Source organism: Hirundo rustica, chromosome 9, assembly GCF_015227805.2.
Source record: "Hirundo rustica isolate bHirRus1 chromosome 9, bHirRus1.pri.v3, whole genome shotgun sequence".
Taxonomy (NCBI): domain Eukaryota; kingdom Metazoa; phylum Chordata; class Aves; order Passeriformes; family Hirundinidae; genus Hirundo; species Hirundo rustica.
Genome location: NC_053458.1, coordinates 30749826 through 30774504, shown reverse-complemented (window position 1 = coordinate 30774504; position 24679 = coordinate 30749826). Strand labels below are relative to the sequence as shown.

The 24679-nt window shown below is 43.8% G+C and overlaps 1 protein-coding gene across 1 annotated transcript in view; it reads right to left on the bottom strand.

Moving 5' to 3' along the window:
• COP1 (COP1 E3 ubiquitin ligase) overlaps window positions 1-24679 on the bottom strand; it is a 125590-nt gene that overhangs the window by 27449 nt on the left and 73462 nt on the right. Inside the window, exons 16-18 of the mRNA XM_040073342.2 lie at window positions 10330-10447; window positions 6439-6563; window positions 5226-5386 (exon numbers count right to left, since the gene is read on the bottom strand). Coding sequence (XP_039929276.1) covers window positions 5226-5386; window positions 6439-6563; window positions 10330-10447 — 404 coding nt within the window. The remainder of the gene's footprint in view (window positions 1-5225; window positions 5387-6438; window positions 6564-10329; window positions 10448-24679) is intronic.

The window sequence follows — 24679 nt, the reverse complement described above, 5'->3', positions numbered from 1 at the left end:
GAAGACGAACACCTCTGTGTTTCCAGCGTGAAGCAGGGGTGAGGGACTGCACTGGAGGATAACCTGCAAGGATATGAGCTTGGGAGGTGCTGCACACAAATGCTACAGGCCAGTCCCGGCCTAGGAAAGAAAGGAGGAGTCAGAAAACACCACAGCTAGAGCTACTCACGCTGTGACCTGGGGGTGGCACAGCTGGTACTGGAGGCAGGCAAGGGACAGCCGGGGTCTGATCCCTCCAGGCAGGATTTACCTCCTAAGCTTTTGGTTTCTACCTAGGTATTTCCTGACACCCAAACAGGGAAGTTGAGGATGTTGTGAAAATAAAACACTACTGAGTTGAAGCTGGAAGTCAAAATTCTCACCAATTTTGAGATTTTAAAATTTCAGCAGCAAAGAAAGACAATGAAGTATCAAGTGCCACTTGTTTTTCCCCCCAAAATCCCACTGGAATTTGTACTTGAAGCTGCTAGAGGTATAGTACAGCTGACACAAGTTACTTAAGAATGACACTGAATCAGCATTCGGTTACTTGGGAATGACAAAGGAGGTTTCATTTTTAATGTTCGTAAGTCACCCAAATTAATTAGCGCTTTAAAGTGGCAATGAATCATTTCCTGAAATAATTTGTATTGGCTAAATTAATTCCTGTGAAGGGAGCCAATTTGCTGATTGTAAATTATAAGAGCCCCTGACTAGCTCCTGTGTACACTGTGTACCATTTATAAGGCTACTGGGAAACAAAGGATGGCTACTTTTCATCAGTGAACAAGGCTGCAGCTCTATTAAGTGACTAACTTACAGTGCTACAATTACAGGTTTCTATTTAAAGAATCCAAGCCAGACATCATTAAGAAACAAAGCTGGATGTACAGAAGAAAGGAAAAATAAAGAGAAGAAAAGCTCATTTTCTGAAAAAGTGCACCAAAACCTATTTGAAGGGAATATTTCATCCTTTTAGATTAACAAAGGGACGTTCAGACATGCAGGGCTAACTATGAATGCACTTCCATCACAGGCCAATGCCCAAAGCCAACCTGAAGCCTGGAGTTCCAGAGTTGCCTTCTCTTACCCATGGTTAGATGACTGTGTCAAGATCCCCACAAATTTAAATCACTTTTGAGGAGTGACAAAATGAGACAACACATATGTGGATTTCTACTCAGGTGGAGGAGATGCTTTCCTTCAACTGGCAGCCCTCCTCCCAGGAGACCTCTGGCACCCATCCAGTACATCCCAGGACCCACCCACTCTTTGGTTAAAGACAGCAGCACTCTTCTTAATGGATTTCCCTTCTTTACTCCTCCAAAAGGAAAAGCTGTACATAATGCTTTACCTGAGCTAATTTGCACGGCTTTCTCCTGTTCTTATCTGCATCTCTCACTGGTGTCAAAGCCTCAACATCTCTGCTTGTGAAATCCTTCCTTGGTAACCTGCTTATCAGCAGTAATGAATACTTGTGCAAACAGGTACGAAATTAAATGGCTTCTTTACAGTGATTATGATAGATGGAGCCATGCTTAATCTACATAATCAAATTGCTTCTGTGTTCAGCTGTAATACCTCTGTGCTGTCCTGGGAGCAGCTTCAGCCTTGCTTTCTCTTTCAACAGCTTCCTTCTGAGAAACACTAACCACGCCTGGGAAAAGGGCTACTTGAGGTGCCATCATTTAACACAGCACGTCTGAGGCACATAAACTCTGCAAGAGGGCAGAGCAGGTCCAAACAACAGGTGTCTCCTTTAGGGAAGGAGAAAACATCCTGGAGGACACATAAGGGAAAGTAAAGTACAACCCAATCTCCTCCAGCTCTGATCCACATTCCCAGACATAACTGCAGTGACCCTTCTAAGACAGAGGACATCTCCGCAGCACCGAGCTACTACCACTCCAATAATTTCCTTTCTCTATGCAAGATCATCCCTGTATTCAAGAGCATCCCCTGTTTACATGCTACTAAAATGGAGAACTGCTGTTTTCAATCTCAAAACCAGATTCTTGATTCAAATCAAGCTGGTTAAAATGGACAGCGTGGGTGTATTATAAAAATCCTTGACTTGGGAAATTAAAGGATTAAGTCCATGGAATGCTCTGAAAAGCATCTCCGTGTCTAACTCATGTTTATCAAGTCATTAGGCCAAAAGAATCCTGATGCTTTCTCTTCTTCTAAATATTGATCAATTTTTAGCATAAAACAAGAAGGGAGAAATGTCTTCCCCCACAAACAATAAGTAGGTGCTATTTAAAAAATATCCAACATCCTATTTGCCTTTGTCCAAAACACAGCACTGCAAGAATCAGAGGTCTGCTTCATATTCAGCCTAATGGGAGGCTTTTTGTTTGCCTGTGTTTTTTCCAGAGTGTCTAACAGAACGAGTAGCCTACAAGCTAATGCTTATTTCTAAACACTTCTATAAATTGAAAAGTGAGTAAACCTGGTGCAAAATGCTAATAAGCACTTGGGGAGAAGAATCTCTCTTCCTCATTATGGCTTTGATATAGGTAAAAAGAAGGTGCTGCTGGACCTTTGAGCTGGAACAGGCTCCAGAAAAAAAAGGTCTCTGCATCTTTGTAAGTAAAGAAAAAGCAATGCTGGAGGGAAAAAATAAAAAGATGAGCTCTGGCAAGGGCCGCTAGCACAGCTTGACTTAGGCTCAGGAGGAAGTAAAAGCTTGAATTACATAAAAATAGATTTTAGAAAGAATCAATGACATTTACTCTGAAAGTTTTAGTTAAGTTTTAATTAGGATCTGAGATTTTTGCACTTAAGTGCATGAAGTGAAGGAGTACATGTACTCATGCTTCCCAAGATAACAGACAGATCTGAAACTTACTCATCTCATCTCAAAAGGTTAATTAAGGAACAATCCTTGACAGGAACACTGTATTGAAACCGAGAGTCTGCTCCACTGGGGAGCCCAGGGGAAAGGCTGTGCTGGCATTTCCCACCCCTCAGGAACAGACTGAAGATGCTGCCAGTGACCACAGCACGGAGATGAGCAAGATGCTTTGAAGCCTCCCAGCAAGAAATGGAGAACAGTGCGCCCACGGCACCGTAAAGCTGCTTCCTGCCCCGCCTGTGGATGTGGGGCAGCTTCCCCAGCCTGTGCTGGGCTCTGCAGGGCTGCTGGCCTGGAGCTGCAGCCACACACACAGTGCTGCAGCAGAGCAGCTGGGACCACAGCCAGCGGCGAGAGGCACGAGCGCTAATGCTTATCATCAGGAAGCTAAGGCACAGTGACTCACCCAGGACCAAAATTGTAATTAAGCCAGAAATAGCCTGTGGGCTCCCCGAATCCTGCAGATGCTGAGAGTATTTTGAGGCACAGGCCTTCTCTGCTTCGGCCCAGCATCAGAAAAAAAAAGCTTTAAAGGGAAGCCTGTATAGGCAAAGCTCATTTGAAAAAAAAAAAATCACGGCAAATTGAAGAAACATTATCAAAATGAAGAATAGGAGAGTTTCATCATTTGAGTCAGACTTTGTGGACATAACTGAACTTTGGCTGTGCAGTAATTTAATTTCCTAAGAACATGAGCAAAGTTTCAATTAGGTCAGAGAGGATCTCTGCACCAGTAGAGGAGAAGTGGAATGTGCAGCTGGATCAGTGAAAAGATATGGTGCAAGGAAACACTGAGGCCTCTTGGCAGAAGCAAACGAGGCTGCTTGCTTGGTATGTACCACAGGCAGAGGCAAAAACCACCTGCAGGCAGCATCTTGCTGCTCTCTAAGAGCTAGAGCCAGGTACTGGGGCTGCCACAGGAGAAACAGGCTCATTTAGAGGCAGCCAAGGGAAAAGCAGATGAATGCTAGAGAAAAAAACCACCAGAACAGCAATGGGTTCTGAACGCTGCTTAATGGAGTGAAGCCTGAACATTATTTGGTGTGATCTTGACAGGCCTGATTTAACTACTACAGTTTTGTATAGTATTTCTCATCCTGATTATGAAGAATTACTTGACAGCCCTTGGTGACTGCTTAGAAGTTTCTCAGCCACTTAAGGAGAGGGTCTATCAGAGCACATTCATCAGAGAAAAGACTCCTAAGGAGGGGACAGCAACAGACATAACCCCAGGGGTGAGACATCTGTTACTGCCTGTAGAAAAGATGCCCAGAAGAGCACTGGGCAAGACAACCCAAACGCTGAAGCGAAGGCAGCTCAGGGAAGGGCATTTCTGGACACACAGGTTCCCACAGCATGTTTTTATGTATCAGAAAGACAAATTACCAAACTTACAGCAGCCACTCTTCACCTGAGATGTGTAGACTAAGCCCTCCTCAATCCCCAGCCAGAAAGAAGCTGACCCTCTTGCCCCCTGTTCAAACCACAGCAGCCCACCTCCTACTTTTAAACACAAAGGACACTTCCAGATACCTGGGTTTATTTTGGTTTTGACTCAGAAGTGTCCATCTGAAGTGAGTTTATGTACTGACAGCTGAATCATGGTTGTTGGGGTAGTGTCTACACACGCAGAAAACAGATTGGTAGACACTGTCTTTGTGATTATGACAACTCAGGACAGCAATTATGTGACATTTCACTTCATCTACTTGGAAGACTGCATTTAAGATCAACTCCTTTTTGCCCCCTCCCAACAGGGCCCTTCAAGTATCTGATCTGCACACCTTTTAATACAAGAGTTACTTGTTCCACATTTTTAATGCAAGCTTTTCAAGAGCACCCTGAATTCAAAAGCAGCATTTGTTCTCCAGAGCAGCCCCATTCTGAAAGGCCACACTCACAAAAGCTGCATTGGGTCTGCCTGCCACATCAGCCCACATGCTAGGGATGTAAATTCAGTGCCACTGGAACAGTCACTGAGGTGACTGGAGCCTGCACTCACCTCCTTTACACACCTACTCACCTAAACACGAGGGCTGTGTTCCAGTGAGCAAACCCAGACAGACACAGGAACGTTGAGACAAGGCTTCACCAACATCCCACTAACGCACCCACAAAAACCATCAAGTGCCAGAAATACAACGCTGCTTTTGGCATTTCAGGTACCACACAGAGGAATTCAAACACCCAGGTGGAAGAGGTACAGCAGCCTCTTCTACCCCAGCATTTCAGTTACTCTGCTAATCATCAGGGCTCTCACAATGACCTGCAAGTACCCCTAACCTTCCCTTGAACAGGAAAATACCAAGCACAGTCGAACCCTCAGCAAGGCTATTTTGTGAGAAAGCAGGAGGCATTCTTTCCCTCTGCATGCCAGCAGAAAGCTTACCCCATCTGGAAGTGCCCTCCAGCACACGGCGCTCACAAACTCATTTGTGTCATCTTCTTTCCGGTCCTTGTCCAGGACGCTTTTGACTGTATCAAACTTGAACGTCAGCAGTGTCTTTGAGAGGCCCTTATAGTATAAGTAAAGGGAATTATTTTCACTTCCTAGACGTAAAAAAAAAAAAATACAATATATAAGTATACAAGATTAGGTGCTGGTAAGACAAACAGAAATAAGGGTTCTTAGCTCTTCCACTGCTTAAGACAAGCCCAGAGAATTCCTTGTAGGTATCATCGTGCTCACGGTGCCCCGGCAGCTCCACAGCAAACTTCCATCACACTTAATCACAGGACACAATTTTATTACGAGACAACTGTAGTGTGCAGCACACCTGCAAAATGTACAGGATTCCAGGAACCCTCCACAGCTTCCTCAGGGCAAAGCATTTTGAGCAGAGCATCTGCACTACCACAGGAATCACCACTACATCCCACCTGCTCAGAGCCACAGCTCCAAGGCAGGTAGCACTATCAGGTGCACTGAAGTTTTGCCTGCTGTAATCAAGTGTGACAATTTGTTCTGTGGAGGCTTAAGCAAGAGAGGCTAGACTGTACAGGACTTACTTAGAGATCCATCCCAATTTCTGCCTTGCAAGCTGCACAGCGGTCAGAGCACACACAGGCTAAGGTCCTCCCTTCAGTGTCCTGCTCATCCCACAGCTATCAGCCTGTCTCTGCCTTCCCAGCAAGAGCAGTGGATTTACAGAGCTTTGACAGTCTGTCTCAAGCAGTGAAAGGACAGAACAGCCGAATGGGTAACCCATGATTCAGTTTGCAATGCGGGCACCAGTACTTCACCAAGCAGAATGCCATACTAAGTGACCAGTGCTGGATCCTCGTGTGGCCCAGGCCACTGGTGATGCACGAGGATGTGCCAGTTGTTAATCTTGAAAGACATAAATTGTACCAACAGCAACGACATTAGCAGTTGTTTTTGATTCAGGCAAGCCTGAATCATCACGCACAAACAATTCATCTGTGATGGAAGAAAGCCATGTGAAGGACCCCCTAAGGTCACGACTGCCAAGAGGAAGCTCGGAAAAACTTTCTATTAAAAAGCCCATGCAGCTGAATGGCACAAGTGGTGGTGTGCTTTGCAACTGGTGAGGCCCCAGCTTGAGGAATCCTGTGAGCACATCAGTGGCTGCTCTACTCACCACAGGCAATGTAGTCTCCGTTGGACGCGAGCCCTACGAAGTTCTTCTCGTTGATGTGACCCTTGAAGGAGCGCAAGCAGTGAGGCTTCCCTACGTTCCACAGCTTCAGCTGGCTGTCTGTCGACCTGAAAGCAATACCTAAATTTACCCTGCTGCCATATGGCAGGAGAACTCCTCCCCGGCCGCCCTGCTCCTCAGCCCTCCAGTGACAATGGAAACGTAGGAAGCCCCAGCGCACAACAGGAGATTTATCCCACTTTCAATCATATGCAGCTCAGCTTGAGCTCAGAAAGATATCACCTTGTTTTAAAAGCCTGTCAAAACACATTACACGTTTGAATAAAAGCTTCCTTGAAGTATTACTCTTCCTTTCTCCTATCAACTGCAGAGCCCTTCCATGAACTGTATGGCCTTTGGGCTATCACTGCCTCCTCCAGATCCTCACAGATCCAAGACACATCAAAGTTATTTATATTTTAAACCTTTACAGCATGGCTAAAATCTGTTCCCTTCTCTGTGCCAGCTGCAACTCTCATTCATGTCTTTCCAGGGCTTGGGTAGGAAGCAGTCTCCTCACTCCCCAGGTGCCCTGAAGCACATTCTCCTCCTCCTGCCCAATACCAAGCAGCAGCACAGAAAAACCTACGGGGGCTCAGAGTCACTGTTGAAATTAAATCTGTTTTTCTCATGCGTAATCAAGACTGCACAGATACAGAACTCAAGCTTCTACTTTTTTCCCCTTGTCAGGGAAAGCTAAATATTACCACTCAAAATACACAAAACATGTTGGGATTAAATCACAATTGTTTTCCATGGTTCCCACAAATGCAAGTATACCTGCCTTCAAAATGTTTTTTTTACTATGAGAAAATATTTTGCCTTTGGGGTTACTTATCTCCACTGTCTGGCAGACCTCAAAGAGGAAGATCCCAATTTCTAGGAGACATAGGATTAGTTTCCTCCCCCAAAGCTGGAGAGACGTGAACATGATCTCTCACTTCACAGGCATTACTTCCCAGCAATCCCAGCTTCCACGGCTCCGGCATTCTGGCACTCACTGAGATACACAGCTGGGGAGCAAACGGTGAGATAGTGGAACTGAAGCCCCATGAAGCCATTTGAAACAAAGGGAGAGTGCTGCTCTGATCCCCAAATTTGAAAGGGATTGGGAGCAGGACCTGTCAGCCTGGGTGGGAGGGAGGAGAAGCAGGCCATGCTCCCCCACACGGCCCATGTCACCAACCTTGATGCCCCTGATATTTAGGGCTGAAAGGAAAAAACCCAAATCACACGACATCCATCAAATATTACCGATGACGTAAGACATCAGCCCTGCACCAATGTCCCATTTACCTAAAAATACAGCACAAAAGAGGAGAGATGCACCTTGTGCTATGCTGCAAAAAAGCTTATCTCAGTCCTCAATGGCAGCTGGAATGACAAAGGAGTGATAAGGGAGCTGCTGCAAGATTTGTTAGTATTATTAGTTAGTATGAGGTCAGATCAGAAAGAAGGTATGAATTTTATCTGTATTACTGTGACTTAAGCAGGAGTGCATTCCTAACCCCAGGTCGAGATGGGAGGCCCAAAACAGAGCATTCAGCTTCTCTGCCTGGTGCTTGTTCCACACCTGTCCCTGCCCTACCCTGCTGCTCATTCTCCCTTCCCTTGTCCTTACTCTCAGAGGAACAGCTCAGAAAAGGAAAAAAGTGTATACTCCTACTTTTTTTGGCCCACAAGTACAGGCAGGTGCCTTCTGTGCTATTAGGACAGCTGGATTTTTAAAATGCTGCTTTTAAAAGCTTCAGAGTTGCCTGGAAACTAAACTTTTCTGCAGCCAGGGAAAAAGCAGCAAAGGACTAATCCCTGGTCTACAAGCTGTCAGATTCCTGTGACAGCTGCTGCTCGTAGCTTCCCATCAAGAAGACCTCAGCTACATAGGCACTTAACCTCTAAATTTTACTGGCATACCTACTAGGTGTCCTCATTAAAATAAAAACACTTAAGTCTATTACTAATGGAAAGTTTTTCGTGGTAATGAATTTCCATCAAGCTCTAGCTGTGTTTACATTGCTTAGGATAAGCACACTGTGAAAGAAGAAAGCTATCCACCCTTGAACTGCAAGGAGAGACAAAGGCCATTGATCTGGGGGTGTCACACTGCTCTTCTGGTTTCAAATCCTCTCCAAAAAATCATCTTGGATGTGCCGCTCTGTTAAATCTGTCTCTCTGTAAATCAGCACTGTAATCAATGTGTTGTGCTAAATACCAGGCAGTTCTGAACACCCCCGAGGTCAAAACCTATCTCTACAAGGCAAAGAAAAATCAATGCAATCCAATAAAACAGCTTTAGCTGGAAATCTAGAGAATCTGAATATACATCTCATTTTTTCTTAAATCAGCGCCTGATTCTTGAGAATCACCACTGCTGTTGCCTCGACTCGGTTTGCAAAAGGAAAGGCAGGAAAAATAATCTGCTCTGACATTTCTCCCCGTTCACACACAAGAAGGTAGCTGGACCCTTCCGTTGTTCCTCTCACCCTGCTGCTGCCTGTCCACGTCTGACAGCTCTAACAGCTCTATCAATAACTCCCACAACTTTGGGAAATGCTTTCTCAGAATGCTGGCCCAAGCAGAGCAGGGCATTCTGTCCTAAAACCTCCCATAAATGATGCTTCGCTTGGTTATGGCTGTAAAACACTCCCAGCCTCCTCCTGTTTCTATTAAACACAGAAATTTGGTTCAAAGCGTTAAATTTAATTTTCTCTGTGTTCCAGCTATGAATTTGCAGCCTTATAGAGTTATAATGTTAATAGAAGTAAGAAGAGAGAAGCTGATTAAATATAAACAGTACCAGAAGCCACCAGGGAATCCTCCATCACGCAGCTCAGTTCGGAGTAACTCCCTTGCAGCCTGACAACACCTTAAAATGCTCTGTTTCACTGTGCAAAAACATGGGACAGAACCAAGCTGGATAAGCACTGGCTCAGCACAAGGCAGCAGGGACTAGACCTTCCCCTGTGATCCACCCCTGCTGCCCTCAGGTGTTAGACAGGAATGTGTTGAGATCAAAGATTCCCCTGCAGCCCCTCACCTTCCCCACGGGTAAGAGGGGTTCACCCCTGCTTTACTGAAGAGGCTTGTGGGCAGTCATTGCCAATTGTCACTAGGTGACCTCACACATTCATTCCCATGTGACTGAAAGCCCACCTGGAAGAGAGGCAGCCACATCTGGCTGTGTAACTCAACAGAAGCTGGAGATTATTGCTCCTCAGGGCCTCCAGCAGATCTTATGGTGTACCCTGGCTGAAAAGCTGCATGCTATTAGTCACAAAACACAGCTTCTCTTTGTCCACTTCCTAACCCAAATACAGGCCTAAAAAGGACCTTCACAGAGCAGACAATAAATTGCCAGAGAACAGATCAAACAGTCAGTCCTACTTAAGTTGCTTCCAGGCTGTGGCCAAACCTCCTCTTCAGATCATGTACGTAGCAGTACTGTTTGATCACTTCTGTCACTCATCAGTTGTGTTTTACTGCAGATTATTATCCCCAAGGCTCCGCCAGCAGCTTTCTCTATCACAGAGCTCTGGTCAGGAGCATCCTCAGTGCACACAAAGTCCACCTGCAGCTTCCCAAAGAGAGCACCTGGGCACAGAAGCCACATCTAGCTGTCTTCATATTCTCCTTAAGCACTTCAGCTCCACAAGACAGAGCACAGCCGAGTGACACCAGGAACGAATTCCTATTTTCGACTCGGAGAAAAGCAACTATCTGCTCCCCAAAAGCACAGCAGGCTGTGAGAGCAGCCACCCACACAGGTGAACTTGCTCAACAGCCCCGAGAAGCGAGGGCTACACAGTTTAGAGCCTACGTAAAAGCAACACTTACGCAGAGACGATTTCTTCCCCGCTGACAAATTTTGCATAGGAGACGGCCTTGCGATGCCCTTTGAACACCATGATGGGCTGCTTAGTGTTGCGAAGGTCGTAGTAGTGAACACAGTGATCTGGAGACAAGGAAGAGAAGGGGCAAGAACTTTATAATCAGCTGGGAAGGATGCACAGGACCTGTAATAATCACAGCACAAATCCTGCCTGCAGCTTCCACATCTCGCTTCAAGCCCCATCTAGGATAAACAGTTTGTACTACAGCAAAGGAGTGTTTAAGCAGGCTTCCTAAAACAGCCCCAAAAATTCATTCTACGAGGCCCTTTCAAAGAGGCAGGAAGGGAAAAAGGCGCATTCACATCTGTGTGCCAGTACATGTGTCCTCCTGCAAAACTGACAGACCATAAACGCCACGACCCTGCCCAAGGCAGCAGCTGAGAGGACTCTCACCTCCTCAGCCTGCCTTCTCAGCTCCCTGCCCAGCCACTCCAATTGCCAGTTTTTAATTTGCAGCCTCCTTCTTTTCCTTCCTCAAGCTGTCCCCTCTTGGAAAACTGTTGAAGAACTCCAGGGTAAAAACTCAGTCTGCTACTCAAACTGGAGTATGGAAAAGCAGGATTAAATTTGTCGTGCCTGCTTCTGAATGGATTACCTTCCTACCTTTGTTTTTTGCTTCTCTCTTCCAACTTTATTACTAATCAAGAAAGAATTAGCATTCCTGCTAATGAGGGAACAGACTAAATTCCAGTTTATTTTAAGATTTAATTCACAGATGTGCCCCAGTGCCACAACCATATAAAACGGATCACAGCAGAGTTAGCAATACGTTTGCTTTTCTACACAACAAAATGTCAATTCCCAAGAAACCAGAAAAACAAGAAGAAAGAAGCCTCATGAGACCCAAGCCCCAAACAACCTCCCAGCACTCTCTCCAGCTCAACAAGGTTAACAAGCTTCTTCCTTCCCAACTTCCAGCCTTTAATGCTGAATTGCATTTAATTGCTATTCTGGAAGCACAGACAGGGAAGGCCACACACATGGAAACCAAGGTGGACATCTCTCTCACTAACCTGTGATACCCAGACATCAGCTGAAATCTGCTCTGACCCTACTCCCACTGAAATAATGTCCCATTGGCAGAAGTTTATCACAAAGATTACCTAGGAATGGATTTAAATGCTGATAGCCACAGTTATTTTTGTATTTCCACAGCATTTCAAAGCTGGGCTTTGTCTTCTGTACAGCTGGGAGAGCCGCTGTCTCAAAATCCCATGCGGTTTGAGAGATAACCTGGTTTACATCAATCAAGCTACTGCACCCACCACCAGACCCTCAAGGGGAGCTCCTCCCCCAGATTAAGGAGCTAACTGTGGCCATGGCAGGACGGGGAGGGGACTGTGTCACAAACACCTTCAATAAAACAGGGTGGGCAGGCAAGTCAGCTTCCCCTCTCACTGCTCCCAGCACTTCACTCTCTGCACACGACCAGCTCGGAGGCCTCTCTGGGTAAGGATTTCTGCCTCTCTTCCTCCTCAAGGTGTAAAAGCAGATGCTCCAAGAAGCCACACTGAGTTTTCTCCACCACTTACACTGCCAAATAAATTACTGTTATGTTGAAACCCAGCAGCTATTGCACCCCTTACTTTCTGCACTGAAGCTGCTGTGCCCCAAGCACTCTTTTAAACAGCTCCCGTGTCTTTCACCTCTGAAATGTTAAACCTCCAAACAACCAAAATCCCAGGGCACTACCTACCATTTGGGGACATGAATTAGCTGCAGAGCAACATGATGTTGCAACAGGCTTATTGCACAAAGGGTTAATTTTCCAAGGGACTTTGAATTAAGCATTAACACTCTAACAAGCTTTGGGGGCATCTTGTTCTCGTGGACTTCTCTGAAAGCTGGAACCAAGAAACTCCACGGTTTTTCATCTACCCAGCAAACCTGTGGGAGCCATGAAACAGTTAACTGGCAATTGTCACTTTAATGAGCAGAATTATTCTAGCAGGGCTTTTCATTAGGAATCAGTTAGCGGATCAGCCTTTCAAGGCTATTTTTGCTTGCAGTTCCAACACTGGCCCATCATTAGGGCACCTTTCTGAGCACCAGATTTTATCCTTCAAGAAAGTGGCAGGGAAAGGGATACCTGCCGATGGCTGCATGTGAGCAGCTGGAGCAATGCAGAGAGGAGAGAGCTGTAGCAGGGCAGACAAGTCTATTTGCAGAGCAGAGCCTGGAAGTTGCATTCACCTTCCAAATACCCCAGTAAAGAGCTCAAAGGCTGGCAGCATCTGGCCCCAGCACGGCTGTGCCCCTCGGCATCAGCAGGACAATCAATCACTGTCTGCTCCCATCACAACGGGGCTGACGGAACCAGCAAGGCCAGTGGGCTCTAAAATTAGCCACTTAATTACTAATTGATTATTTCAGCACACAACGTGTTGGTGCCCAACTGAGTTTTAGTTTTTTGTTTGTTTTTCTAAATTCCATTGAAGCAGCTATTTTAAAGTAGATGCATGAAGACGAATGCTCACTGCACTCGTTAAAATCTGAACAGGTGGTCATGTTTTACAATTACAGAGATACTCTCTCTTGTAGGCCATATGGACTTTGCAAAAAGCATGATAAAAATGCCATCTGCTGAGGAAGTAGAGAGCCCCGAAGTGAAGCTAAATGAGAAAAATACAACTCCCAGGTACCCTGGCAGAAGCCTTGCCTGGGGGACTTTAATGAGCTGAAACTGTCTGCGATGGGCAGCATCTCTGGCACAGCAGTGGGTCCCAGGTGAGGTGGCAGGGCGCTCTGGCAGGCTCAGAAAATGAGTTTTTCCCAAGAGGCAGCTGAAGGTGAGAGAAATGGAGTGGGCAATGAGGGGAAGCAATCTTGTGGAGTTCCTGAACTCCACAAGAACCTATCAGCTTCATCCAGCATCCCAGCACTGGCTCCTGCCCTTTACATCCCTGGAAGACCATGGAGCATGCTTCACTGTTAACCAGCAACACCAGGGGTATTTGCTTCTTGTTGGCTCCTCAAAATGAACATTGATATCGTAATTCAGCTAGTTTCCACCCCAACTAGAAAACTCACTTAAGAACAAGTTCTTAGGATCTTAGGATTCACATGTACAGAGTTGAAGCCTCCTGCCAGCCCAACCCTTGGGCAGCAACAGCTCCCTGCTTCACCTTTTCTTCTGCATTCAAGCTTAATTTAAATATTTATGAAATAATGGGAAAGAACATCTATATATTTCATAACAAATTAAACACTCCAGAACGATTCTCATCTAGTTCAATGTCACTGCAGAGGCTGAGCATGACAGAAATCTGCTGCTACACCTTCTGAATTCAAATGTTTGCTGGCAAGTCATTTTGTTTTTTATACATATATTTTTCAGTGATCTCAGAAGGCAAAAGAGGGCAGCTAAGCTCTGCCATTGCTGCTGAGAGGTCTCTGACCACAAGCCTGAGTTTTTAAATAGTGCTTTTCCATTACACTCAGCTTACTTCCCCCTTAAGACACTGCTGCTTTCACCTTTGAGCCATCTAGTGACAACTAATCAAGAATTCAGGCTTCTCCAAACTTCTGAGAGCTTGCCACCTCTCCAGTAAATACAACCCATGTCAGCAAAGGATGGCACTGCTCTCTGCTCAGCTGCTCATAAATTCACAAGACTCCAGCTGGTAGCAGAAGGGCGAAAGAGAAGGATGGGTTTGTGCTGAATAAGGTGAAGTGATCAGCACCTCCAGAATCTCAATTCATGGATTCAGCTTGGTGGCAGGGGTGGGGATGCAGTAAATGAGCCAGTGATGTGGTTACATAGTCATAGAAAATCAGGTTTAAGAAATTCTAAAATAAGAGCATTGGGAATTGTTAATAGAGTTAGCAGCACCGTAGGTAATCTCCGAGTTGTTTAGAAAAATGGAATTGATCTTGGATTTTCAGTTGTTTAAACAAAAGAAAGAAAAGGACAAAGTCTGTTTTTGCCGAAATTGTTTCTCCTTACATTTAGACTTGTTAATAAAATTTACAAAACTGCTGTTACCAGCAGGCTTTAGGTTCAACACCACCTATTGTACAGCTCTCACTGTGTACTGATGAGCAGCAGCTCCACAAAGAGCAGCAAGGGTTATGACAGGGTGGCACAAAGGAGCAATTTTATCTTTCACTAAGTACCAGCACACACAAGGCAGCCACACACAAAAACCAGAGAGCAGAGCAATCTCACTCTTCAGGTAACATTCATCTTCTAGGTCATGTGTCTCACCCACCTTCACCATGAACATTAATCAGCATCAGCTAATTCACCAGACTCCCCAGGCTTTTTTCAACCAAGAACCACTTACTTGAAGGAATATCAAGCCAAGGACAGCAAAACAAAAATTTACCTGCAATGCAACAGTTTTATATTCAAAGGATGTAACCACTAGAAAGCCCCAAGAGCTGCATACAAAGGCTCTGTGGCTCTCCTCTGGAAAACTAAATTGCTGGAGAATCAATGCCCATTTTTCTTATTTCAGTCATTTAAAAATGCACATTTCTCAACTGTTCAATATTTAGATTATTGATCCATTAAAAAAAATAGGTCCTTTACATTACTTGGATTTCTCAGCGCTCACAGATTTGAGAATATAAGTGGTGCTCCTTGTTCCACAGCAGATGAACATCATAGACAAGAAGATGCTCATATTCAAATGCAGAGCTGTCAGGTAGGCAGCCAGATGTTAATTAAGTGGTCTGCTAGAAGTACTCTTGTGATCAAGGCACATTTTGGACTTTTTTTTTTTTGCTATCTTCAATAGGAAACCTAAAGGTCAAAATAATTTCATCCATTAATGCTCTGGCTACAGCCTGCACACCTCATGCTACAGATCTTTTACTGAAACAGAAGCTGAGGCTGGAGCGTAATCTTCATTGTGCTTTTGTGCTTCTGTGACCATGACAGTGATTTTTTACATCCAGTAACTCATGTCCTCAGCTCACGATTGCCCCAGCTTCTGCATGTGTCTGTTCTCCTCCATATGAACCTCAAGCTTGGATCAAGGCTGGCTTGTTTTCCCCAGTGAAACTCTGCACATCAGCAGTAACAATAAGAGATGTTTATAGTCTGAGGGGGTGTATTTAAATGACTTGTATAACAAGACAGAGTCAGAGCAAATTTGGTGCTAGAAACCTTTGCTCACCATCAATTAGATTATCCTAGGGAAAGCAAAAGAACAGCAAAACAAAGGATATAAAACAAGCCCACAAAATGCTTTTCATCATGAATGAAAGAGGAGAGACATGACTTTGTAACATTTCATTTCAGTTTTATTTCCATTGGCTAAAAAAAAAAAAAAAATTACTTGAGTGATCCTGGAGGAAGCCTCTATCACTCAAACACTGAAAGGGTTAGCTGAAATCCGATTATATATATACTTAAAAATCTACCTACACAAATTGATCTTTCCTTTCACTCCTTTCTCCTCTGTATACCACGTGTAAGCAAGACCACTCAGTTTTCAGGGCTTCAAGAACTGTATCTAGGCAACTTGTTTAGCAGGAAAATATCACTGCATCCTGATGCCTTCAAGCAGCCAGAGCACAGTGGTTCGAATCAAAGCCTGCTTAGAGTGGCTCTGGGTAAAAGGAAAGAGTACCCACTGTTATTTCCCTGTGTGGTATGTCATCAAAGAGGGAATAAGCCATCCTGATGAATACGTGCTGAACGGAGATAAACAAGAGGCAGAACAGCAGAACTTGAGATGGGTTAACCAAAAGTCTCTTCTTTGGCCAAGCTCAGTGTGATTTCTTGCTCTAAAAAAGGGAGCTTGCATCCACAAAGGTAAAGTCTTTGGCTGGACTAAAAATGGAAACAGGATCACATGAAACCTCAGTTTTCACCAAGAAAAACTTTTCTTCTGTTAGGCAGGAGAAAGAGGAAGGAGACAAAAAGGAAAAACATCCTGATTTAAAAAGAAACTCCAATCACTGTACTTCCATACAGTACACTGAAGATGACACGGCACGTTAGGGTTTCAGAGAAACCTGCACAAGGGCCAGGTAAACAACACCTGAGGAAAGGCAGACAACTGCCATCAGAACCCAAACCTTCAAAATGAAATGCCTGAAAACACATTTCCTTAGATTCCAGAGGAAATCTACAAAAGCCATCTACCCAGCCCCAGAATTACTTACAGACTAACTGAAAAGCCAGTAATAAACAAGTGGAACCTCTCCAGTGGATCTGCTACATACCTGTGCACCAGGAAATGGAGCCTCCCTGCCAAGGCAATGATATCAAAGGCCGGCTGAAAGACAACTTAGAATTTAATTATGAGGAAACTCAATTGAAACTTAATCCTATATAGAATGCAATACCTGTTAGAAATCCACTTTTGCTCAAAGGGCCCCAAAAGTCATGAAATACCGTGGGTTGGAAAGGACCTCTGAATTCCAGCCAGTCCAACTGTCCTGTCAAGGATGGGACAACTGCAAAGTCAGATTCAATTTCCAAGTTAAATAACTGTCTTCAAGAGTCCTGCTCAGCCATGCTGCAAGCATTTCCAAAGACAATTCCAGAAACACTTCCCTCAGCTGTCTTGAAAGTGCTGTTATGTCAAAGGATTAGGGAGAACTTTTTTTTATACAAACTTGCTTAAGCTATTTGCTGTTGACATAAAAGGTGAGGCATTAGCCCACCTCTCCCCATTACAGCAATAACACTTAGGCTGTGTTTTGCTGTGTAAGTTTCTGGCTTCTCAGATCTTGCAGGTTTTGTCTATCTACGCCCACACGATGGGGGTGGCATAAAAGCACTGTCATACAACCTTAGCTTTCCTTTAATTCACTTTTTTTTTTTCTTACTAGTGAAAAAGAAAATGAACAGCTCAATTTTAACTGCTGCCAAGCCTGTAATACCAAACAACAGTACTTGCAGAGCTTCATGCAACTGAGGTGGCATTGTTCAGAAAGTTTAGGGTGGAGATTTAATCTTCCCTACAGCAAAAAGGCAGGCTGGAGTTTGAACATCCATATGTGGGTCTTGCTCTGGAGAGAAGACTGGGGACATAGGACAGCTGAACATTCCATCTTGAGGAATAATTCAACTCAACAAGACAAATGGAACTTCACGGAGTCACACCTCCCCCCAGAAAATCTCTTCCAGGGCAGAAGAGACAGCAGGGAGGGAAAAAAGGGATCTTTATTTCAGCAACAGAAATGCATGGTGGCATTTGGGCATTGGAGAATGGTTAAGAAGCCTTCCGGCCACCAAAACAGTATAAAGAGATTTATTTCACTTGAGAGAGTAATACTGGAATGGGATATGATCAGTGCATGGTCTGGCCTATCACAATCCACTTCTGGGAGGGATACTTTCCACTACATAAAAGAAACAGATGCTTCAGGAAAAGAAAAAAGATGACAATGCATTAAGGACAGGAAATAGTGGACTTGAATTCACAGGAACAAAGCCCTGTACTAAAAATTAGCACAAGAATTTTCTGAAGAAGGAATTAGATAATATCAACAACAGTTAAGTTGATACCATTGCCCTTTGTACAAACCATTTCCTTTACTGTAAAGGCAAGAGATTAAAAATGGGTTTGATACAGCGTGAAGCAAAGAACCTTCACAGATGAAACTGTCCTGCTGAAGAATGCAGTGTGCTGTTCCCCTCCTGCAGCATGACAAATCACATGAGGAGCAGACAGCAGAAATCAACCCATGTCACCCCAACACCTCCCTGCAGAACACTGCAGCACAGGTAAAGCTAACTGGGATTCATTCTTCCTGCTTGTACCTTCCCTCCCAAAAAAGCCCCAATAAAGCAAGAACAATGTATCCCAACAGCCATTATCACAGGCACATTACAATGTTTGCTGGATATGGCTTTGTATTCACTGTTTTTTTTTCTTCCAGCAGAAACTGCAAGCGCTTTGTTTCTATAACTAAGACAAAATTATTCATTTGATGCATTTGCTTTTTCCTCTTCTTTTTACCTGGAGTTTTTTTTGCAGTGAGGGAACAGTTTTTCTCTGAATAACCATTTTCTGCAGCCCTGGGGAAATCTCAGCAATCTCATCTAGAAGCAACGCTCTGGTCCACAGCAGCAAACTGTTAACAATGCCCTTAGTTTGTATTTCACGTGTGTGTCCGAGATGATTCGGGATGCGGTGCTTCATTTATATTTGCTCTCACACTTCTGTCTAGACAAGTGGTACCAGACTCCTGGGGAGGTCCTGCACACCCCATCTTCAGAGGTGACAAACATTCAATGGCCACCCAAAAAGGGACTGCACTTGAGAAAAGCATTCAACACATATTTTCCGTGCAGATGAAAACCTCCCCCGTGTGCTCCAAAGACTATACAAATTAAGCAAGGTCTGTATGATTCATTTTGCTGGTGGCAAAATCTTAAAAAAACCCCAAACAACTAAACCCTTTAAAGTGAGGAAGTCCCAGAGCCTGTGATGTTAGCAAGGAGATGAAAGGAAGTTTCTAAAGCAGAGGAAGGCACATGGGTATTTGGAGATGACAACTTAATCTCATTTTCCTACACTGCAATACAGATGATGGGCAACAGCCTCCAAAAATTAGATTTAAAGAATCCAATGGAAATCCACCCCCCAAAAAATCACATTTAGGGAGTTCAACACAAATCCTGCCCAGGTGTTCATTTAAACAAAGAACACAGCTTTGAGAAGAAGGAAAATGACCAACAGTGTTCTGCTTAGCAAACTGGATGATAAAAGGGGCACCATAAGAAAGATCCACTCCACGAAAACTGAAATAAAGAGCTGAGGTTAGACAATGTCTGGTAGCCTCAGTTTAGTCTCTAGCAAAACCAACAGCTCAGTAAAACCCTTCTACTTTTCCTTCTACAAAAGAAAGGCTCAGGGATGTGCCAGCACAGGGTTGCAGGTCAGCACTTGAAATATTTTGACAGAGCTCTGCAAGGAAGCACTACACCCTGCTTCAGCCAGTGATTTGCATCTCTTACTCACACCAACCGCACTATTTTTTTTTAAACATATACCAACACTAGCATTCCTCTAAAGATCTATATCTCCCTCTGCTGAACAGATAAAGAGAACAGCAGCCTTGATGGAAACTGCCAACTGGGCTTTTCACCTTTGTATTCCACGGATTCTCTATAGCTCCAAGTTACAGATGACATTTGCCAGGTTATGGATAACGCTCTTTACACACCGGGGACATTTTGTTACGGACTTGTCTAAAGCTTTTGATACAGCAGCCCATAAAGCCTTCACCCTAAATAACTCGTCTTGCATTAAGGAGAGAAGGAGGAGACATAAAACATTCGATATTAATCAGTTGAGAAAAGGGCTCTGATGGGAGATGGAAGCAAACCAGATTTCTCTAGAACTCTTTTGAAACTTTGACCTTTATGGTTTTAAAGAGCTACAGCGATTTCTCACAGGAGTAAGCGCTTTTGTGCAATTCAAGGATTGCTGTCTATCAGGCTGTTGGAGAAATGCAATATTCAGTACACACAAGCAAGATTTACTAATGCTACAAAACTAATGAAGAGAGCAGCAGCAATACTTGCAGCTTTGGAAAGAATTCATTCTTTAAAAATAATTATGCTCTGTTCAGATGCAACATTCAATTATGCTCCTAACCCAGCTCTTCTCATTGACTATGTAACATGCATAACTCTACATGCACTAGTGCCTGTAAGCTGCTGTCCAAAATAAATTTTAAGACAGCTAGAACAGGTGAAGAACAGTCATTTTATGGTAAAAGGTGCTTCAATCCATGCTGTTTAAATGGACTTGGAAGAGATGAAACTCCTCATGTGAGCAACAGGAGCCTGATTTGTACAAGGGGTGCTGGGCATGTCTATCAAAGCAAAAACTACTGTCATTTGCTGAAAACGTCATTCTCAATTCAAGACACCTACCTGCACACAACAAACACTCTCCCTAATGCTACAGGCATGTCAGCTCTGGTTCTCCAAAGAACCAAAGCTGCACAAGCCATGGAGCTGTGATGGAGAGAAAGGCCAGCACAGTCAGATTCCCTGGAACCACACGCTCCAAGAGGTCAAGATCACGTAGAAAAGGGTTTGAGGCATTACAAAAGATGGATGTAAACAGGAACATCCTCCCTAAGACTTTAAGAGCGCATTTATGAAGCAGCAGCTTTCAGGTTTCTCTTGTATTAGCAGACATTCATACAAAGAGAATCAAGCAGGATTCAGAGCAGTCACAGCAGCTCTAAGGAAAGCAAAGTACAGGCTCCTGAAAACCTGAGTTTGCCAAATTATCAGTCAAACTGATTTTAGTCCAGATCTACATTTTGCTTCACTAGCCTGAGGAGCTATCAGCCCTAACTAGGTTCTGGACATGATGATCTGGTTCCTTACCTAAACTGACCTCAGAGCAGACTCCACTGGAAGAGAGGGAAGATATTAAATACTCCGTCACAACTGCTAAAATCCAAGCTTCAGATACAAAGGCCTAAACCAAAGGTAGGGTGGATTATGTATACATGGAAACAAGCACAGGAAAGCATGTGATGATACACAGAAATCCAAGGTGGAAAAGAAGCAACATACCCTAACCAGGCAACGAAATAAGTCATGAGTAGATCAACTAGATTTGCACACACATCTACAGTCTCACTTTTTGTCATCTTCCTGAGATTTAAATGGCTAATAAGAGCCTTGCCCAAACATTCAGATCTCTTAAAAACTCATGCAATGTTTAGATGCTCAGACACTATGAAGAGATGCCTTTGAGATGAGAGCCCACGCTGCACTCAGTGGTTACAGATTTTCCTGCACAACGTGACAATCTTCACCAGTTGGTATGGAAGCACAATACCCAAATAAAAGGCTGGAACAGTTAATCTATGCAACAGTCTGAACAGGAGGCCATTACAGAGGATGTCATTCCAAAAAGCAATTCCTTTGAGCTACCAAAAAAACCTGCAGCTTTGGAAACTGCTGAGGTCAGAAAGCATTAAACTCTTAAGGGATACAGCAACAGATAGCAGCAAGAGCAATTTGGCATTCTGAGAAAAAGATGAATGTTGGAGTTGCCTATCTGTTCTGGAACTTCAAGGCTCATTTCAATTTAAATTTGAATTTAGTCACATTGACTAAATGACTTCTATGCCAGTTGTAAGACAAAATGTTCAGGAAAAGAATATTTAAGCAAACAATTAGCACACTCGTTTCTGCTAATGACAGATTTATCCTTTTCTCTAGAGAATCAAATGGAGCTTTTCAAGTTCATTTTATTCATTCACTTGTTACTGAAGTGTGATGACCTCTGGGATAAAGTTAGGAAACTCCCAGTAGGTCTCTATATTGTTACTCACTATTAATTGCAAATGCCTTATCCAAGACAAGTCAGATACTGCTTTTTCCACGCAAGTAAAAGAGTTCTATAAGCTCTAACTCTTAAGGCATATGTGAAAATTGCACATGCAACACATCCTGCACACTGATGACAGGTTTCATGCCCCTTTGTGATTTCCTAGGAAGCAGTGGCAGGAAGACACTGCCTGGCAGATCTGGCAGCATCTCTGATATGCAGGAACACAAAAATCACCTTAACTACAAAGATCTTAAGTTTAAATAACATAGTATAGCTGCAGGTCTTCTCACTGTCAGTCCCAAGAAAAAGTACAATGTGATCCACCGACCAGAGCCAGAAAGATTGTCCTCACCAGGACAGCAGAAGGCTTGGTTTGATATCTCACCTTCATTTACATCCCAGGGTCCAGGAAGGGGGATAACATGCAAATCAAACCTACAAAGATGCATCCTCAGCTAAAAGAAAAAATCCTCACTAAGCTCAGTGTTTTTACTACAATAGGTACTTTTGGACAGAATTATGATCACAGACATACTAACCAAAAATAAAAATTCCTCCAAACAACCCTTAGCTGACTGAAGCGCTGTAAATGCTTTCCAACACAAAACAAAGCCTTTGCAGTGAATTCTGGGATGAGTTTGAATTAAAGGTGACAAATGTGCACTTCCAAAACAAAGACCTTGTCCCCTACTTCCCCTGCCAGCAGCCTCAGAGACCATGGACTAGAGGAAGGTTATTAATAACAAAACGAGAAGACACACTGCAGGAAAAGTCCTATCCAAGTAATGGGCAAGCCCTGAACTGCTGCATGCCACTTTGCTTTCATCAAGGCTGAATTCTGAGCACTCACTGCTGTCAAGTTTTTCCACAGGTCCAAAGAAATGCCTAACCTTTATCTGTGCCTTTAAACACTGAGCTCAATTCATATGCTGAAGGTAATCTTGCAGCTCAAGCCCAAGGAAGCTGCCTAACTCCACCCAAAACATGTCATATATTCACACAAATAGATCCTTTCTGAGTCACTGCAGACTTGCAATGGAACACACTACTCACCCATGAGAATCTATTAAGGTAAGACCTTGCTCTCAGCTGGAAAACATTAATTCTCTTCCAAAAAGGCACACTAGATTCTGGGTCATTAATATCCCATTATTCTTCTGAGCTGAGTGACAAGCCAGGGAAGTCACCCAGATCTGAGACAGTGTGCAAGGCTAAGTCTACAGGGAGATGTTTGGAAAAGAGAAATCACTGCTCCAGTTACTGCAGCAGAAAAATCAATATTTCACTGGCAAGGCTAGTTTCCAAAGCGGCCCCACTTGGACACCAGGTATATTAGAAAAATGGAATGATGATGACAAAGCCACTTTTGACCCTGAACTGTAAGTGCTTCAGGGTGATGCAGAGACCTTAAGGGGTGGGTAAATAGCTGCAAATGAAAACAAAGCTGTTGACACAACAACAGGAGCCCTTCACAATGCTGATACTGATCCACAGTATCGAATTAGTTTGGTGACCATGCCATGAGGAAAGAAAGGTAGCACCATTCAAAAGCAGAATACACCACCATTGTGTAATGCTAAAGATGGTGCCCAGGAAACATCTTTAAACAGCCTGCAAAACCGGTGGGGAAGGGCAAAATGACCTTTGAAGGAAAAGCAGAAAGTGGGGAAGGGAATAAGGAAGAGAGAGAACTGGTAAGAGAGCAGAACCTCAGCAGTAAGAGCAGAGCTCATGTTCACTGAGGGTTTGCCCCTTGTTAGTAAATAGTGGCATTGATACAGGCTGCCAAAAGCCTGGCTGGGGCTGGCACTGGTGCTCAGTGGGTCAGAGAATAACCTAGTCCAGAAAAAAGGCAATTCACTTTTGGCCATGCAATTGGTAGTGCGAAGGAAGAGCTGGAAAAGCAAAATCTGGGATGTTTAGGAGGGAGCGTGGCATCTCCAGTGCACGCAGTCTCAAACTCTGTTGCTCTAAGCAGTAAGATCAGCATCAACCAGCCCCATCTCACTTTTTCCCTGCCATGGTCACTTCATCTAGACCCACACTATCAACTCAAGAGTTTGTGACAACATAGCAAAGCTGTCTTAGAGACCAATCAAAACAAAAATTATTGCAGCAAAAATCTTAAATTCTCACCATGTTGCAGCTGTTCTGCTGCTACCCTGTCTCTGTCCATATCTATTTCTCTGCTGCTCGCACTTATTTTGTGAAGCTCCTGGAGAGGAGACAGTCTCTGTCCTGCGTCTCTGCAGCCCTGAGAAACCTCCCTCAGCCCTCAATCCAACCTGCTAGATTTGTGGGTCCTACAGGGAAAAAATGACAGCATTTGAGGAGATGATGCATCTAATGTCAGAGGAACTTCAGATTTCTGAATCCTTACAAAATCTCTGCATAATATATGGGAAATAAAAAAAGTGATAACTGCTGACACTATTACAGCATGCTGGGAATAAAACATTCCTACTATCAATAGCTACTCTGAGCTCACTGGAGTTAGCAGACACTCTGATCTCACCCAGACTGCACGACTTGGACACTCCAGCTGCAAAGTGCATGATGCATTTCCAGCCTTTAGTTTTCTTTTTAAAGCAGGGAAACAGTATTGCTAGAAAATATATGGGTTAAGGACATCAGTGCTATTGCTGAGGCAGAACTATAATAACTTCAGCCATGATTTATATAGCTAATTTCAGGATAAAACCCTATCTGTTTTTAAAAAGAGGAAAAGACCACAGAATGACCTGATTTTGTATTTGGCAGTGATCACAGTTTATACTGGACAATGTTTCAACTCAGTAAGCATGCAAATAGAATATTTTATTAAAGTAACAGACAAAAGGGGACTTTTCTTCTTTATGTGCCCTGTCCATTGGAACTGATTTTATCAGGCTGCAGCCAGACACACAAATTTTCCTCTCACCTGCAGTGTGTGATTTTAAGTGAATTGCTTCTCAAACCAATATCCATTTCTCTCTTCTATAGGCTCTGTTTCTACTTTATTGCTCATTTGTTCTGTTTTAAGCT